Source organism: Molothrus ater, chromosome 3 (assembly GCF_012460135.2).
Source record: "Molothrus ater isolate BHLD 08-10-18 breed brown headed cowbird chromosome 3, BPBGC_Mater_1.1, whole genome shotgun sequence".
In the NCBI taxonomy this organism is placed as follows: Eukaryota; Metazoa; Chordata; class Aves; order Passeriformes; family Icteridae; genus Molothrus; species Molothrus ater.
In genome coordinates this window covers 64,959,994-64,978,941 of record NC_050480.2, presented here as the reverse complement: position 1 = coordinate 64,978,941, position 18,948 = coordinate 64,959,994, and the positions used below count along the sequence as shown (strand labels likewise).

The window sequence follows — 18,948 nt, the reverse complement described above, 5'->3', positions numbered from 1 at the left end:
ACCAGTAAAAATAGTTTACTGCACTTTCACACAAATTTTTCAGATAAATGTAATACATATGAGGAATTGTATATAAATGTGTCTTTATAATACTAGTAAAACAAAACAGCTATAAATATTTTCTTTATGTAGCAACAAGTTAGTCTTTACTTGGTAGAATGGCTGTCTGCAAATGTTATTATTTTCTATGACTATGGTATCTCTATCATGCTGTTTTTGTTTCCTGTTGTCATTATAGTGCAAGAGTTCTATTGGAATTACATTGCAAGGGCTCCATATTGCTAGAGTTTCGTACCTTCTTGATGTTTCTCATAGGCAGCTCCTCCAGGCACTGCCTCTTCCTTATCCTCACAGCAGCCAACAGACTCCAGCTCCCCTCAGCTAACCAATCCACTCTTTTATAACACTCTTCTGATTGGCTACAGGTGTGGCCTGTTAAAATCAGGCCTGCTCCTAATCCTTAATAATTGGCTCAGCTGCAACTCTTTAGGGGGTAAGATTACTTTCTATCCTACCTTTATTTACTTATGTTCTATCCCCCTACAGTTTCCTTTGCTTCAGTGTTTGCTATTTTATTGCATTAATGTAATTCTACAGATCAAAGCAGCAGCAGCAACAACAACAAAAATCCTGGGACAGTAACGTAGAACAAAGAACATCAATAAAAAATACTGGGCATAAGATGCAAGGAAGTAAGTGAAAGTTCATGGTCCACCAAATCCAGGCTGCAACCAGCAGAAGCCAATGTGAAATTACCTACATGTGCTCTGGAGTGGTTGGTAATTGAGAGGCAGGCTGAAGAGCAGCTGGGCTTCCTGCTCCTGCTCCTGCTCATTTAGAGGATAGGATTTGCCTCTCTAGACCCCTGGTAACAGGAGCATATTGGTGGGAGTATAGGAGAGGAATCAGATAATGCTATGAGAACTAATCAAAACCCATTTGATCGCTCTCTTTTCTAAGTAAAAGCTACAAAGTCAGCTAGAAAACAGTTCCACATGCTAACATGAATCCCAATTATTGATTAATATACCATGCTCATCTTTATTTAAACAGGAAGTCAAATACCTATAAATGGTACAATATTCAAATGTACACAGCAGAAGTCTGAGCCTAAAAGATTATGGTAACTCCTGAAAAGGTGCTGAGTCCTTGTAAATCCCCCATGAGCAGGGTGCTGCACGAGAAAGCCAGAAACTGCAGGGACTCAGATCTTCTCTGAGAGCAGAGGTAACTGGAGAGCCTGAGCAGGTAATTATTACCAGGGTTAGGTTTGGCCTGGTTGGAGCAGTCAATAACAGTCTTAGCTGTGGCTGACTTCACCAACACCCTGCTCACCATTTGGCATTCTGGGTGTGCATCCTGAATCCTTTTGTGCCAGACTAACCCAAACTGTCCCAAAGCATCTCCTCTGTGAAGCTGTCTGATTCTTTGTGCACGTGAGGAACTGTGGCTGGGTGGTGGAGGTTCTTACAGGGACTTTGGCCACAAACAGTTGTTCTCTGCCCCGGCTGCTCATGACAAATGAAGGTTTCCTTGTTCCCAGGTGCTCTGTTCATCCACTGGAGAATGAAGCCATGAAGGGTTCACACAAACTTTTTAAGCTATTGAGGACAAATGTGTATGAAATAGATAAATGTTATTGTGGGAACTCAACATGCCCAGGCAGCAGGAGATGGAGATAGAAACTAAGATCAGGCAGCAGAGCTGCTCACACAGTGGATGCCTGGCCCTGGCCCTTATATCTCTCACCTGTGCAGGCAAGCAGCCCCAGGAGGTGCATGCCTGGGCTGAATCCACATGGACAGTCAGCCCAGCCCCACCACCCTGCACATAAACCTTCATCATGCTCAAGGGAAGGAGGCTAAGAACAACTGATTTTGGTGGACAAATGCCAGACTGGATATAGAGCAAAAAATTAAAATACAGGCTGAATTTAAGTCTTGGAGGCAGACCTAACTTGAGCTCAACTATGTCTACACATTTGGAAAAAGGCCTTTAGGACCATTTATGAACCCCAGGGCAAAGAACAACTACCAGCATGATTGTCTGTCATAACTAAGAATACAATATCTTTAATGAAAAGAAAAAGACAAAAGAAAGCTAAACGTTCTTGCTTTGGGAAGGAATATCTGAGAAATTATATTGTGTCCACACAAACCTAACTTTAGGTGGCAACAAATACGAATTATTGGGTTTTTTTATTCTCTTATGAAGAAAGAATGTTCAAAACAGATTTGAGGGTTCACCAATATGATATATTTACTTTCTGTTGTGCAGTCATCTCTGACAAGGAACCTAAAGCAGGGTCTAAGTTTTTGTATTTCATAAACAGGCACAATAGTACATTAATGTAATTAAAGTAATTAAAATAGGAGAAAATACTCACTCAAACTCACATTTTTCTAATTATTTGCAAAAAGGCAAGAAGTTTTTTACAGAGACAGATTACATTTGATCAGGCTTTTACATTCAATAAATAGCCTGGCTTCAAAAGGAATTCACAATGAATCCTTAAACTATATATACAGTTGTGATCCACAGCTGTGTCAGTATGAATTACAAGAATTTGACCTTGTGATTCATTGGCGTAGTGGCCCAATGCTATGCAGAAAAGTTGCACAAGAAGCTTTTTCTCCCTACATAATGATTATTGCAGATTTATGACCTGTGCTTCCACTCTGCATAACTGGCTTACTGCTGTGCAGACTTCCACAGGGCCTGTGCAGAGCACAGGGAGGGGGGAGGGACCACATTCCCACACATCATAATTGCTAAATTAATACGCATGATTCCCATCCCTCTCTCTTGGAACAAATGAACTGAAGAGAAAGAGGGTCTTACTTTTCAACTCCTGAGACTGAGTTCATATCATACACTGCAGGAAAACTGCAACATGGCATGATAACCCTTGAAATTAGGAAGACAAGCTAGATCTGGAGTAAACTGGATGACTACTTTTAAACCAAGTAGTCACTCAGCTCAAACTTATATTTGTTTTCAGCTCTCTTAGTTATATAGACACAAGTATCATGATCAATAAACCAGCACATAAACTGCCCTCTCCAGTGTGCATAAGTGGCACACTCTCTATATTAGAAATTATCGAGTCCTGCTTATTTGCATTCATCTCCCATTACTCCACACCTTTTGGGAAAGATTATAACTAGATCAATTGCTAACTTTATTTAAAAGACATATGATTCAAACATAATTGGTCATTCCTGGAAGTGACCACTGGATTGCCTCATATTTTGCTCAAGTAATTTCTTAGCTCCTACTTGGATGCAACCTCATAAACATGAGTAAATGATTAAGACTGCTTGCTTCCCATGGAAAAAAAAATGCAGACTGTGCAAATTCAGCTGTGAACTCCCTCTTGAAAATTCCAAACATGTTACTGTTAAAAATTACCGATGTATTAATGGGCAAAATTTGACATTTTTTAAAAGTGTGAGGACTTGGAGCATCACAAAACCTCTCTAAAACACCTATAAAAACCATCAGAGCTTTGTCACTGACCATGACCAAGGATGTTGCCAAACTAGCAAATTATAAAACAGTGGGCTCTGTTTTGACAAAAAGTATCATGAATCTCTAGATCATAATATTTTTCAAGGCAACCCTAAAACAATATGTTTAAATGAAAAGGAACGTTCTGCCCCATATTTCTTGACAGCAGCATAGCATGTTTGGTTGATTGTCTTCAAAATCCAGATGATTAGCAACTTTATTTCTTTTTCCTTCAAAGTATGAAAAATTATGACCTATGACGACCAAGCAGCTGTGAGAAACTGCAAAATATGTGGCAGTGGGACAAATGATTAGTCTTCAACTTGATCTCATAATTACATCATAATAGGTGACATGATTGGATAGGTTACAGCAATTAAAGTGATGAAAAGTGCACATTCATCCCCTATATGACTCTCATTAGAGTTACACCCAACTGCTGCTGTTGCAGTGAATGAGGCTGCTTATCTCTTAGCATCCAATTATCCCATAGACATTCCCTACCAGTGCTGGGAAGAGCCCAGCTATCACCCCCACTCAGACAAGCCCGATGGTTAAGACAAAAGTCTTGAAGCCTGCTGCGGTTTAGTTTTCTCTCCCGGAATTTATTGCCTGTTATTTCTTTTTCCGTGTTCTTAAGGTCTAAGAATATTTATGGTCTCTCCCCCCTGGGGATTTTGCTACCAGTGTAATTACATAATGACACTAGAGTCATCCATATGGATGCAGGCAATGACCTGTGCTAGTGCAAGTTAAACTGTTTCTTCTATCTGAAGATTTTTTTTTTGTTTTGTTCTGATTCTTGCCTCACGTTTGCCTTAAAATACTGAGGAAGCGTTCGGTCACGATATCCTCTTAGCTACTTGCTCAGAACTACTTGAAAAGTGGAAATGTTATTTTACTGACTCCTTCCCTCCTGGGCATTTTCACACCTGCAGAGGGATGCTTACATTAAGCAAGGAGGGAAGCTGCTAACATGAACTCCACTCGAACCCAGGCTGGCTCTGAGAGGGAGGGCACAGCCCCACAGCCAACTACAAATGGGTAGATTTTTTTTCTAATTCCAATGAGTAAATTGCGAAATTTTTTGCAACAGTAGCTAGGTGAATATCCAGAGGAGTCCTGGCGGTCAGTCCAACTCCTCATGGCTTAATGGTATGCAGGCCTTAGTGGAGGGTGGTGTTTTACAGGCTGAAACGTCCATGCTGCTCCATGGGCAAGGCCTTAGATTCCAATGATAAAAACAAAGCATACAGCATTGTGTCCATGTTCCACTCTACATACACAAAATAATTCATGTATATCTCAAGGAATTTGCTAAACTTCCTAAGGCATGCTGCAGCCTTGTGGCACCGTTCACTTTGCTGTAGTCTGATCATTTTTAACAGAGAGGATTCCTCATGCAGTTTATACAAATGCTGCATCTAGATGCATTTAATGATTTTACCTTACATGTTTTATTTTCTGAATTTTTTATATAACTAACACATACACTTCTGGCAGAACACAGTCCCTGAAAACACGGAGATCGGCAACCACAGCATTTTGTTCTCAGCTTTATCCTGTAAATCCACTGTACCATTTGCTTTTGCCCCTGTGAAAATGCAGAACTTGGCCCTTATATAAAGACTGCTAAAAGGCCTCTCAATCTGCAAGCTATCCTTCTGCTAATGAAGAGATTAACATACCTCTCAATGTCTAGAATTGTTCTTGCTGTTTTGTAATTTGTAACCTCGGGTCCTCTCCACCTCATTGTGTTTTCGATTCCTCCCCCTTCTTCTATGCAAAGAAAAAGCTTTCCACTTACTAAGAGCAGGAACTTTCCTGTTAGCTGCACAAAAGCAAGACTGCTCCATTAAGATGAAACTTAAACCTCTTTGTATAAATTAAGTGTTTGGTTTCTATTATTTTTCCCCTAGAACCTGTACAGAACAAGATGCTTTTGAAAGGAAGAATATATACAGTGTCAAGCTTGCAAGATAAGCTTAGTAGAGCTCTGCAGTGTGTTTTTCCCTCTTCCCCTGCCCCTTGCCCCAGAGAACTGCCAGTTTAACATCACACGAGGAACACAAGGACTCATCAGATGATTTACATCAGCTTAGAAGCAGCTCTTTCTCTGTGCATTATATGCCATTATGCAACAGTATATAAAAAGTATAGGTCAAGAAAGTGAATCCATGAAGCTAGAGACTGTACAGGTCTACAAATGAAACCTGGGTATGTCCTAGTACTGACCATCCACCTTCTGAAGTGCTTTGAGCTGATTTTGTTCTGAAGTCCTTGCTCGCTGTTTGTTCATCCTGGGGTCAAAGGTCTGTGGAGTAAAAACTCAACGGCTCATTTGCAGGTGGCTGCACAGTAAAGGTATCCATACAATGAAATAAGACACATTATTATCTAGCTGCGGGTGACTCAGTTAATACCATTTGCAACAAACACACAAAATACTCCTAACTCATACCCTTGGAAAACTACCTGTAAAGGAAAGGCATATGCTCATGCTAAAAAGTAGCAATGTGTTTGGGTGAATCAGATCTCTTCCAAATTAAGTCAGTGTTAGTGACCAAAATCAGTTGCAAAAAGCTGTCAGAAGTGGTTTGGCAGGGAGTTTTCCTGTAGAGAAACTCCCACCGTGTGACAACATATTAGTGAGGCTCAATGTATGCCTTCTTTCTGAACTAATCTTCTGCCTTAAAGAACATGCCTTTAAAACTATATTTATTTAAAAGCTGGTTTTAACTCTCCTCCTTATGAAGGGAAATTTGGAAAAGCACACATGAACCAGTATAGCAAGATGACAAGGGTTACACAAGTCCTCCTTGTGAATAACAACTTTGAGAGCTATAGACTATTTCATTCATCTTAATGATTATTTAATCTTGGAAGATGACAGTAAGTTCTTTGCCTACAGCATATTGAAAACTGACAGAGAGAGGGCATAGTAATGAGAATTTAATAGCAAAATAAATAATACAGAAGCTACTTCAACTGATTGCATTATTATTATCCTGCTGCAGTCAATAGGAAAGCTGTGCTCCCAACACCGTCGAGAGGAGCAGGGCTTCCCCCTGAGCACTGCAGGTTTGCAGCAGGAAACACGTGGCCTTGGACAAGGGACCAGCCCCGGCTGAGCCAGAGGGGTGAGATTGAGAAGGCAGCCTGCACACTTTCCGTCCACCAGTGCTCTCCTCACTGGCCGTGAGCGGAAAACAAATACCACTCCCAGACATTTTACAGCCCCAGTCTCAAGAGCATGACTTATCATTTCACTACAAATCATTGAAATAAAAATAACTGTGAATTGAATCATTATCTCTCTGTCTCAGAGGGCACTGCCAAGCCTCCAGCGCCCAGGAGATGAAGAAAGCCTCCTTTCATGGTATCTGCCAACCTACCTTCCCCCTTGTTCCAAGCCTCTAGAGCTGTGTGACCAGCAAAAACTGTTTTGGCCTTCCAAGGCTCCTAACTTGCCTCTACCAATTACCAAGCATCCAAGTTCTGTGGAGAGATCAGCACTAGTGACATTATCTGCAAGCTCCATGGCAAAATGTTCTGCACATTAAATTGCCCAAGATCACCAAAGCTGGTTTATCACAGTACTGCTTCCCTAAGGTTAGTTGGGACTGACCTGCAGGACTGTTCTGTCCATATTTATGATAACTCTTAACAAATAGAACTAGAAACTGGCACTATTACTAGAGAATATATTCTAGATCTCAGTTGATGGAATACAAATCAGTATAATTCCCAGTACCAACCCATGCAGGACTGACTGGTTTTGATTGCCTGCTGAGACTAATACAAAACAATGCATGCTCATATGTTGTTATATCACTTTTCAACAGCTACCACTCTTTCAAAGGTGATAAATGTTTTGCAACATATTATTGATATATGTATTTGCAACATGTATTATCCTATCCATCTCTCTCCCTCATGTTTCCATTTATTCCATTCAGTCTTGTTTGTAGGTTTTGGACCAGAATTTAGTATTGGAAAAATTATTTTTTGTGACCACGATATTTTCACCACTTCTGTGGGGTCTCTAAATCTAGTCTTGAGGCTGTTGCAGAGTTTGACTTTCTTGCCCCTTTGTCTCCATAATCATTCTCATTTGTATGGATTTGCTCCTGACAATCTGTGAGACAAGTACAAGAACAGGCCACTTTTATTCACATGGACACACTGCTCCTCTTTAAAAGTCTCTCAGCCTTCAGTCTTGAAGAGAGTGACCCATCCCAACCCCTGCAACCAGAAGGATGCTGGCATTTGTTGGCAAAATCCGGGGAGGATTAGTCTGACCACCAAACTGCTGCACTAACAAACACTCCCTCTGCCTTATATCATCTCTAACATTTTAGTCTAGATTTTAAACTCTCCTTTGAAAAGAAGGGTAAGTCTCAAATACTAACAACGTGTGTTAAATACATATACCAGGAATATAATGTACTGGGTACATGGCAAAAAATATGCCTGATCACATATGGTGTCTGAAAAGTTAAAAAACAGACATTAACACTTACAAAACAAGAGCTCAATTAGAATAAAGGTTTACCAAACTCGACTTTTTCTAACATAATATAAAATCTAGCAATGTTGTCTCTGACATATAAGTTAATTCTGTACTTCATTTTAGCACAGCAGCACAGTGTTCCTGACCTGCCAGCAGTGTGAATTCACCTGCCTCACAGCAACCCATCCCCAAAAAGACTGTAGAGATTCAGACAGCCCATCTTCCATTCTCCGGGGTATTTCTAAAAGGCAAACCACTGGGGCCTGCTTAACATTCGGGTCTCCTGCAGCTGCTGGCACTGTGTTCCCTGCCGTGCATCTGCAACCCTCCCTGTGCCACAGGTTTCTTCAGAGCCGGACAGTCAAGCTGGACAGAGAGAGAGATGCCCACAGCATACTTTAGAAAACTCCTATTTAATTCCGCCCAGAACTGAAACAGACAACGCTGGCACAGGCTAACCACACGGCTTGCAAACCTGCGTGGAGACACTTCCTCAGCACCGGGAAGCCCGATCACGACCCCAGCTGTGCTGAAGGGGCCGGACGCTCCCGCTTGCCCCGTCCGGCCCCACTCGTGTCCTCCCTCGCACACACCCTGCGGCTTCCCCACGCCCCTTCCCGCCGCGGCAGCGGGAGCGACGCCTGGGAATCAGCCTGCGAACGGCAAAATAATCCTGTTTCCTCAAGAACATACTCGCATATACGAGCGCGTGTATATATGTGTGTGGGCATGTACGTGGCTCGCCAGCTTCGGGGGCTCGCAGGCGATGCCGGGGGCTGCAATGCTTTGGGGAAACGCCGCGACCCCTGGTGCAGCACCCGGAGCGGCGGTGGGCGGGAGAACAGCGCTCGGCGAGGGGAGGGGGCGGCGGGGCCGCGCCGGCCCCTCGGTCCACGGCAGGAGGAGGAGATACCCCGAGCGGCAGCCCAATGGGAATTGTGGCGCTTCCCCTTCTCCCGTTTCCTCTCTCCACCCCCAGCCCCAGGCCGGGGAGGCGGGAGGCGGCAGCGCTGCAGCCCGGCCACCGGCGGGGCACGGGGCCAGCGGCAGCCCCGCACGGCCCCTTCTCCGCCTCCGCAGAAACACCTGCGGGGGGAAGGATGCCGGGAGGCGGCCGCCCCGCTCCGCGGGAGCGCGGGCTGGCTCCGGAGCCGCCCCACCCAGAAGGAGAAGAAGGAGGAGGAAGAGGAGAGGAAGAGAAAGGAGCAGGAGGGAAGTGGGGAAGTTGTGCCTTGCCCGCCCCGCCGAGAGCCGGAGCCATGGGCCCGGCCGGGGGGGCGCGGGCCGCCCCCTCGCTGCTGCTCTCGCTGCTTCTCGGAGCCTCGGCCCCGCTCTGGCTGCGGGCGGAGACGCTGGGTGAGTGCGGGGCCGGGCGGGGAGGCTCGGCAGGCGCGGCCCCGGGGAGCTGGGGGCGAGCGGAGGGGTGCGGCGGGCTGCCCCCGCCGTCCTCGCCTCCTGCTCTGCGGGAGCGTAGCCTGAGCTGCTCTCAGGGCTGTATATAGCTGACCTGGTTAATCCTCGCCGGGTTTATCCCTGTGTCTGAGTAGCTGCGAGATTAAAGTGGTAACCAGCCTTACCGTAAATGTATACTACGACTTTCTTGATATTTGTTAATTAGGACTTTTTTTTTTTCTTCTTCTTTCATAATAAGTCAGGTAAGTGGCGAAAAAGTCTCGAGAAAGTTGCGTGCCGGGGGAGGCCACCTGGGCGCCCGGCTGTGGCCGCGCCTCCTCAGCCCCGGCGGGAGCCCCGGGCGCGGCGGGCGGCGCTGGGTCAGCGGCAGCTCCGCGTCTGCTCCGGCGGCGCCGGGGCCGGCAGCCCCCGTCCCGCAGCCGCGAACGGGCAGCTCTGCTCTCCCGCCGCCTCGGGGAGAAAGTGTAATGCCCGTACTCGCGCCCGGACAAAGTTTCGTAGGAATCTCGAGGGTATGTTAGGGCCCTTTTTGTGGCAGCGCAGTTTGTCGCAAATAGAGTGCGGGTACCATTCTCTTTGCCCTGTGTTGTTAAGATTCCTGTGTAAATTACCAGTACAGTTGACATCTCTGCCCGCGGAGTTGCAGCCTCTTGGCTGTTGCATTGCGTGGCCTGATGCATCCGTCTTAGAAGACTTCACTGGCAGCTACCGATAAAATAGCTAGTACTGGAAACTAAGCATCGTAATAAGCTTGACAGTGCATTCAGATATCTTAGAAATCCCGTATTAGTGTTCCGAGTTGGCTGCAAGTTCCAGAGCCCAGCGCTGTGCATTAGCTGTATACAGGCATTGGCATTGTATACAGGCGCTGGCAGAAAGTACTTCGGCTGATTTATACCTGTTCTTCCCATAACCTGCTATTAACAGAGGTTTCTGATACGGCTCTCCAGAAAAGGGAGAAGTTGGTATAAGTCGTGTTGCCACTTGCCAGCTTCTTGGTAGCTTTGCTGTTCTGTTCTCCGTGTGCTGGGATTCCAATTTGATATGTTCCAGGAAACATATGTAGCAAGGAAAAAAAACATTCTCTTAATCCCCTCTTTTCATCAGTGTGTTGAGGGGAGGTTTTTTGTTTGTTTGTTTTCTCTTTCACCAATGCTTATTCTTCACTCAATGGCACCAGGGAGAAGAAAGTCATTTGGGGTGCAAGTGAGTAATAGTAAGTCTGCTGGGATTTCAGGGGCGTTTTGTGCATACAGTAAAATAGTAGTACGTATGAATGTCCCATCTTGTCCATATTCCCAAATTAGTTGGTAAAAGCACTTTTGTTTCATTCGTGTTAAAAATGTTTCTACTATCAAATCAACAGAATGGAAACACAAGTACTATTCTGCCTGGTTCTCTTTGGACCAAACTCAGATTACCAGATAATCTCTCAGTGTCTAGAAAGCAGGAAAGATGTTGATTCCCCCCACACACTTCATTTCTCCACGGGTTGAAGTTCTTCTGTGTTTGTTTATTACTATTACCCTATAAATTAAGGGCTAAGTGTTCTAAAGTCACACCAGTGGAGAAAGGAGATAAGTGGATACAAACTTCCTGTTACACAAGCTTCTTGACTTGATTTAGGAGTTGTAATGGAGCAGGAGAAGTGCCAGAGTGAATCAGGCTCGAGTTTCAGATAATTCTGTATCTCATCACCACTGGTGTTTCCCACCAGCTGGTTCAAAGAAAGATGCACTGGTTTAAGTATATTGATTTTGAAATATCCTTTTTAAAAAATGAAGCATTATGTTTTTCTGACTTCTCATGAGCTGACTTTAGCCTTCTCTAAACTTTTTCTTGAGGGGTGCTACAGAACAAGGATGAAAGGGCTGTTATAGCTTCTGTTCTTTTACTTTGGTTTCAAATTAAGGAAAGACCTATTTTTTCACCTGTGGCTTGGTTATTTCAGAGAATGGCTTGTATCTAAGTGTGGCTGTGTAGAGTCCAGGTGTCAGCACTCTTTCTGTTCTTGAAAATATGTTAAATGTGTGTGCTGTCCGAGGCGTCTATGAATGTGGAATTTTGTTGCCCATAAAATGATGATAAGAAAGGCTGAGCATCAAGGGAAACTATTTTAATTAAAAAAGTATTTATAGGCTTAGTAGGTCTCACCTGGGAACAAATACTACATCTATGACTGTCCATGAGTAACATATAACTTTGGGATTTATAATAAAAGGTGATTCTTTTCTCTTTTTATTCTGCGATACACCAATCTTTTGGGGTTTCAGTTGCCAGTTCTTAACTGACAAGTAAAAAATATAGCTTTTTCCTTGTCTGCCAACCTCATACAGCCATCCCATATCCTGATATCTCTTCTAAAAATCTCCCCCAGTGGTTAAATCCCAAGGCAGAAGGGAACCAAACCTGAACACATTATCTTTGTCTTTCACCATTCCTTGTTTTTTCTTCTGGTGTTGTTGAGCAAGACCTTGACCCATGTAAGCAGCAGAAATCAGAGTTGAATCTGAGCCTTCCAGAGTTTTGACTCATTTTCTATCACAATTCTGGCCAGTAGGACTTAAAACTGACCTGAAGCTTGTTTGTTTGTAGGAAGGTATAAGAGGAATGGGGATTTTAATCTATTAAGTACAAGATTTAAGCCACTGCTCTTGCTGTACCTCATTTATTTTCACTTCAAATAAAACACAGCTATGAAACTAGTTCATGTGGGATTTGCAGATCAGCATCCAGGAGTGAGCTTTGCTTGCTGTGTTCCTGGGTCTGTTGACAGTGGCACCCAACACCCAGTTGGAAGGATCGATGGGGAGTAGACTTTTGTATGTTTTGAGGAAAGGCTGTTATTCAATGTGACAACAGTGTATCCAGTAATTACCAGAGATTATGCCTGTTCTCAGGGGCTTGCACAAAACCCTTGCTGAAGAGTACTGGTGTGATCATGCTAATCCACTTTGTATGCCCATTTCCAGCAGTTTGAAATGCAGATCGAGATGAGTCTTTCTTGTACCCAAACCCCCGCCCCCCGCTTCAGTTTCTGAATATAAGTGATTGGTAAATTTTCAGTTTGTTTGCGTTTTATCCTTATGTCTGTTTCCTTCCTTGGCTCTCTCTCTCTTGCCTTGGGAATGCTGACTAGAATTGCTAAAGAGGGAGGCAACAGTTTTCCAGTTGCAGTTCATAAGCAATGCAAGTACCCACCACAAGAAAACTGCAATGTTTTCAGTCACACAGACTTTGCTATAAATAGCTCTAAGCTCTTCATAAGTACTTCTCTTTAGGTTATCAGGGGATGTATTTCAAACAAAATCAAAGACAGGGAGGGCAGCAGGAGTCTCTGACAATGCGGGGAGAAAAAGATGCTTTGGGAAAGTTGTTACCTGCATGGCCGTTGAGTCACATTTCATGAAAATTATTTGTTGATTTGCATATGCAAAAATGTATTCATTTATATTTATCACATATAAGTGTCACCTTTAGTCCACCTGAGTTACGTGGGTAGCACAGTAAAAATTAGCTTGAAAAAATACCAATTTTGAGGTCAGTCATGCTACTGTATAGAGATGCCTGAGGTACCTTTTCAAAAGTATCTTAGATACCAGGACTGGTATAGTTTTGAAAGCCCATCTGAGCTCTCACACCATGCTGAGAAGTGTGGTCCTGTGTGGTGGCAGGCACTGAAGTCCTCAGCACAGACATCACTGTAGTTTGGGGCTGGCTGTATCGGATCAGATGCTCTCCTGTGGCATGTACTCATCAACATATGGGCTTGCACCATCTGCTAAGAATAAAACAAGCCAGACAAAATCAAAATAAAATCCTTCTGACTGGGTTCAGTGGAATGGTGTTGGATCCCAACTAACTGCAATAAAAAATATTAATAGCAATGCATAAGAATGAGCGCACAACTTCCCCAAAAGGTTTAATTAGTGTTACAACTGGGAGTGGGAAACTTCAAACTGGGACAAGCTAATACTGATGCTTAAATAAAAAAAGGATAGTGGTTTGACTAGTTTTAAGAGTATACAGATACCTTCATTTTTGCTTTCAAAAGAAATTACAAATTATCTAATTAAACTGATTTTGGCCTGTGAATATTGTGTGAGTGCTAAAGCCACAATTTTGAGGTTGGCTGTATGCTCGTACATAGAGAGAGGCTGCCAGTAGTTTTGGTTAGGATTGTTGATGCTGTATAATTAGGCCTGGGAGCTGAGTGTTTTGAGGAGAGGAAGCATTTTGGTCTTTCATTGCCTCTCTCCCTGGCTCTTCTTTTGACAGAGCCAGGACTTGCCTCTCAGGAGTTTCCTTCCAAGACATGAAGGCTTAGTTTGGTGGTGGTGGTACTTTCTCATCCTCTTTGAGCGAGATTTCCAGTCCCACTGGGACCATATTTGTTATTTCTTTCCCTGATGGGAGAGGACTGCTGTCTGATAGCAGCTCCATTCTGCTCCCCCACACAGGCACAGAGAAGGATGAGGACATCCATGCTGTGCAGCATTTGCCCATCTCCAAAGAGCTTCAGTGAAGGTGTTTTCCAGCAACCATAACAGGGACAGGAGAATAAACGGGGAAAGCAGAGCAGGACAAGGCTAGAAACCCAGTGCCCAGGCCTCCTACAGGACCAGAGTGTTCATTTTTATATTTAGTATCATGCATCTCAGCCTGAGCTACATCTGTAATTACATTAGTGTTCATCAGGCATTTAGTTAAGCTCTGAAACATTGTTTCTTCCTTCAGTTGCTGCAGAAACCTCATATCCATCACAGTTTTATTCCTTGATGTTTGAGTTTTTGGCATTTCCACCACAAATTGTTCAACAAGATTGGATTTCAGTCTAATGCTTTGACATTAAAGTTGAAGTCATGTTGATGTCATCTTCCAGATGTTCCTGTCCACTGAATAAAAATTTTGTTTGTTTGTTTTATTTCAAATTACAAAAACACATGGGGAATTCTGGATGTGATCCCTCATCTATACAAAGGCCTGTGTGTGTCCTGTCAGAAATCAAACAAAACTTTTCTTCATGGAGTAGCAGCAGAGACTTCAAAAAGCTGGAAACATAGGTGGATTTCTTCACCCACCCGAACAGAATGGCTTTGTTACGTGCCTGAGCCTTGTTGTTGCAGCTGCACTAACTGTGAAGAAAGGAGATGTGTGGCTTCTGCCTGAAATTCACTCGTGTTTTGCTCTGGTGCCACACCAGTTCTGTGTTGGTATGTTGTTTTGATCTTAATAGTCAGCAATGCCTCACTTGTAAAATGAACTCATAGCGACAACAACAAAAAGTCCACACTTTGTCCTCTGGGTCTGCAAAAATCTATTTTAACTTGTAAAATAAATTCAGTTATCCTGTGGGTCTCCCTCTGCTGGGATGTTTTAGCAGCGAGGTTCGTGGCTCACATTTGAGCTGCTGCCTTCCCTGTTATGTCAGCTTCCTCCCAAAGGCTGGGCTTTGTATTAGCCCATGTTTCTTATGTCAGCATGCTGCAGGGGAATTGAAGTTCAAATGCCTCTGAGCTACTGAAGGCTTTTTGAGTGGTCATGTTAACATTTTCAAACCCAAGGAATCAGCACTTACTGATCTAGAATTTGAGCACAGACAGAAGAGACATGTTTAAACTCATGGTCCTGGCTAATGCTTGTGTTTTGAAAATTAAGCCACTATTTTTTTAGATGAAACTTAGTTGCTGTGTTTTGTAGGTGGAAAGCAAACTAAAACTGTATCAAACGAAGCAGTTACACCGAGACATTCACTCTTGGGTTGAGTGAAAAATCATTCAGATCTTTCTACATATCCTGTTCCAAAAGTTGAGAATGTGATTGTTTAATACTGCTGCTAATCAAAAAAAATCTGGTCAGAATGGAATTATGGAGTTTCAGTATAAGTGGTGTACACAGGGTGGCAAAAAATATACATATACTCTGCGGTTTTCCACATCCATAAGTAAATACCTTTTATGCAGTCTCATTGATGTGTCACAGAAAGCACAGAAATGATGCTGTGGGTCACATGTGGTGCCACAGCCAACACTGTAGTACTTATGGAATGATGTAGCTGCTTTCCTTTCTTTCTTTTTTATTTTTTTATTTTTAAATTTAAAACATCTTTCACAGCAATTATATGTAACCACAATGAATTGGGAAGATCACAAAAGCTTATGGAGCTTCTGCATGTACCATTTTGTTTAGTACCTTGAGGATGAGTATTAAGCAGGCTGGTTGTGGGACTATACTGATAAAAGGCATTTCTTGCTTTCAGGTGCATCAGGCTAGAGTAGTTCTTTGATTGTTTCTTCATCTTAGTTCAGTAAAATTTTGTTTCCATTTCTACTGGAGTTGCAAAAAACCATTTGTTGTTAGTTTGCAGTAACCATGGAGGAAATAGTTTCTCAGACACTGGGTTCACCGAGTCAAAAGACATGACTTTTTTTTTTTTTTGTGCTGGTCAGTGACAATTATTGTTTCCATCACAAACCAATTTGCTTTCTCTTGAGATACTTGTTGATTTACACCTCGGGGATAGTGGGGTGTTTGTATAATTCACTTTGAGAAAAGTAGCATCCTTTCTCTTGTCCTTTCTTATTAACAAATTACATATTCCACCTGGGCGTACAGGCATAAAAGGTGGATGTGTGATTTTTCAAGTAAGTCAGGACAAGTTTGATTTCTAGAAAAAAAGACCATCCTCCATTATTGATAACTGTCTGTCTTGCTCAACATGTATCATGCTAACAAGGTAATTGTATATTAAAATGAGGGGAGTGTGTGGTTTCATTCTATCATGTTCAGCCATTTCCTCTTGCCCAAATTAAAACTGTTTTGATATCTTGCCTTCCCACCTGCTACTGTAACTGGAACAGCTCTGCTTCAGCCTCTCCTTACCCTGGTGTCTCTGAATTTCCTGTCCCTGTGGGTTTGTCAGTCCTTAGCACTGCTGTGAATATTCCTATTCCTGTGCAACCCAATATTCGAGTCTGGCCTTGAGCTTGCAGCATATGTTTCCCACACAGTCCAAATTTGGTGCAATATACTGTAAGTTAATCTTCAGTAAAGCATAGTGCAGAGAAAAACCTGGGAAGAAAACAGATGGAGAAAGTAGAGCAAACAATTTGCATACATATGATATGACTCTTAGTTAAGATTAGCATTTCCTACTTTGCCTGAAAAGCCCTTAATAAAAATCCAAAATTCCAACTTCATGTTTGCCTCAAGTCAGCAGAACTGGAGGAGATGCCCTGATGGCAAAATGTCCCCCCAGCCTAGGGACAGCCCAGCACAGGGCGGGAGGGAGCTCCAGCCCTGTGTTGTTGGCACATTCCTGGGATGCTGTAGGCAGAGGGGCAGGGAAGAAACTGCTGTCTGTGGGATATTTGCTCCTCACAGCCTTCATAGCTCTGAACCATCACCAGGGTCCTGAGTTACTCTGCACAGGTGGCTGATGGGGGAATGTGGCCATCTTCCCATTTATTTATAGTCCTTCACAGTTCTTTCTGAGCATGGAGGTACAAGAAGTGCTTGGCAATGGACTCGGTGCCTTCTCTGCACTTGAGGTGTGTAATATGGATGTGTATCTCATAGTAATAATTTATTTATTTAGAAAACAAAAAATCAGTTTCCCTTTTGCAAAAATGGGGCTCTGAGATTTCTCTGAAATTTCTATATACGTGTAGCTCCATTCTCATGTCTGTCCAAACCTGCACAACAATAAGATGTTGAGGTGGTCAGTCACAGCAATATGCCACCTTCATAAAGGAAAGCATTGAAAAATATTTAAATGAAGCCATGCAATAGATAAATAAATTACAAATCTCTTTTGTTTCAGCAGTTAAAAAGGCATAGAAGTTTTCTCACACCCACAAGCTCAAGAGTGCTGTATTTAGAGTGCTAAAAAGCAAATTCCAGTACTGAAGCTCGCTTCTCTGGCGGGCTACATTTGGGTATAGTGCCTAAGTCCTGGAAGCAGTGACTAAAACATGCTTATTTTTGACATGTACTCTGGTACTGTCTGTCTTTCACAGATTGCAGTGGAACCAGATCGTGATTCACATTTGTGTTAGTGTAAGAAAGACTTTACTACTTGTTCAGGTTTCAAACCTGCATGCTGAGTCTAAAGTTCTGGCTTGGGGGACATGGCTTTGTGTTGATAGAAGAAGTTGCTTATAAGGCGATATATGCTTTCTTTTGACCTTTTAGCAGCTAAATAAATAAAATCTCAGACCTTGGTATGTATTTGTCTTTGAGAAGTTCTGCAAAGATGAGACGTTTCTGGGGTAGTAAAGGCCGCTCAGGTTAGTTGTAGCAATCCTGCAAAGTCACTGCCATGTAGCTGAAAGCATTTCCCTGGCTACTCCCAGATGGCTGTGCTGAAATGGCTAAAAAATTCAAACTTTGAAAAATGGTCATATGGATGTAAGCTACATTGCTAGATAAGAGTTCAAAAGGGTTGTCAGGGATTTTTTTTTCTTTACCTGATGATGGCAATCCAACTTGTTACCACATAACTTTGCAAAGTTTGAGGCAGAGCATCTCATGAGGCTGGCTGCAGGGGACATCCCGAGGAAAGCCAGTTCCCAGCTGCAGCCTGAATGGCTGTGGGAGTGACTGCAGCTGGGCACGTGGTGGGAATTTGTGATTTATTGAACCACCAGCAGAACCCATTGGAGGTCATTTGCTTCTTTCTCATTTCTACTTTAAGAGGGACATTACAGTAAATAATGTCTGTGAAGAGGAGGGGAAAACATGCTGTGGTTTGTTTGGCCTCCTTCTCCTTTTGCATCCCTTTGAAGCTGGTAAGTAAATAATTTGGGCAATAAAATCAGCACTCCACAGTGTTCCTTTGTTTCTTCTGCTGCTCTACCTTCCCTTCCTGCTCTTAGCCCTCCTGCCAGCCACCACTTGGTTAGCTTGGGCAGCAAAATAAGTGTCCTCAGGAACTGCTGCAGCACAGAGGATAAAATGTTTCTTGACTTCTTAATGGAGTTAAATTAAAATGCAACTCAAAGAAAATATTTATGTGCTATTTGTTTTTCCTTTTGCAATAGGGCATACTGTGATGTGGGAGACTTTTTCCCTTAAAAATATATTAATACTAATTTGAAGGCCATGGAGGATGACAGTCACTTTGGGTTTTTTTCATTATAGACTTGCCTTAATTTTTAGTGGCTTCTTTCATTATTTGAAAATAGTTTTTTCTGTACCCACAAAATATTGTAAAGAACATAAAGCTGGACTTCCAAAAAAATCCTCCTGTAGATTTATATACTTTTGAAGCAGGGCTCAGCCAGTTGCTTGGCTGGTGTAAATGTCATCTGCCCTGAATCCAGGGGTTTGTGAAATTCCCAAATGTGCAGGCCATTTCTCCCTCTACCTCCCGCGAGGTGCCTGTGGCTCTGGGCCCCAGCACTGCTGGGAAGGAGGACTGGGGTTCTCACCTGCCCAGCAATGCATCAGGGCTGTGGTGTTGCCCTTTGTTTGAGGGCAACAGGAAAAGTACTCACTGCCAGGAAAAGCAC

The 18,948-nt window shown here is 43.1% G+C and overlaps 1 protein-coding gene across 2 annotated transcripts in view; it reads left to right on the top strand.

Annotated features, from left to right (window-relative positions):
- The first annotated feature begins 8,952 nt into the window (after positions 1–8,952).
- The window catches only part of DCBLD1 (discoidin, CUB and LCCL domain containing 1), a 46,348-nt gene continuing 36,352 nt past the window's right edge, over positions 8,953–18,948 (top strand). Inside the window, exon 1 of one of the 2 annotated variants that reach the window (XM_036380863.2) lies at positions 8,953–9,379. In XM_036380863.2, the coding sequence (XP_036236756.2) occupies positions 8,953–9,379 (427 nt within the window). The remainder of the gene's footprint in view (positions 9,380–18,948) is intronic. The other variant, XM_054514359.1, reaches the window with a different exon arrangement.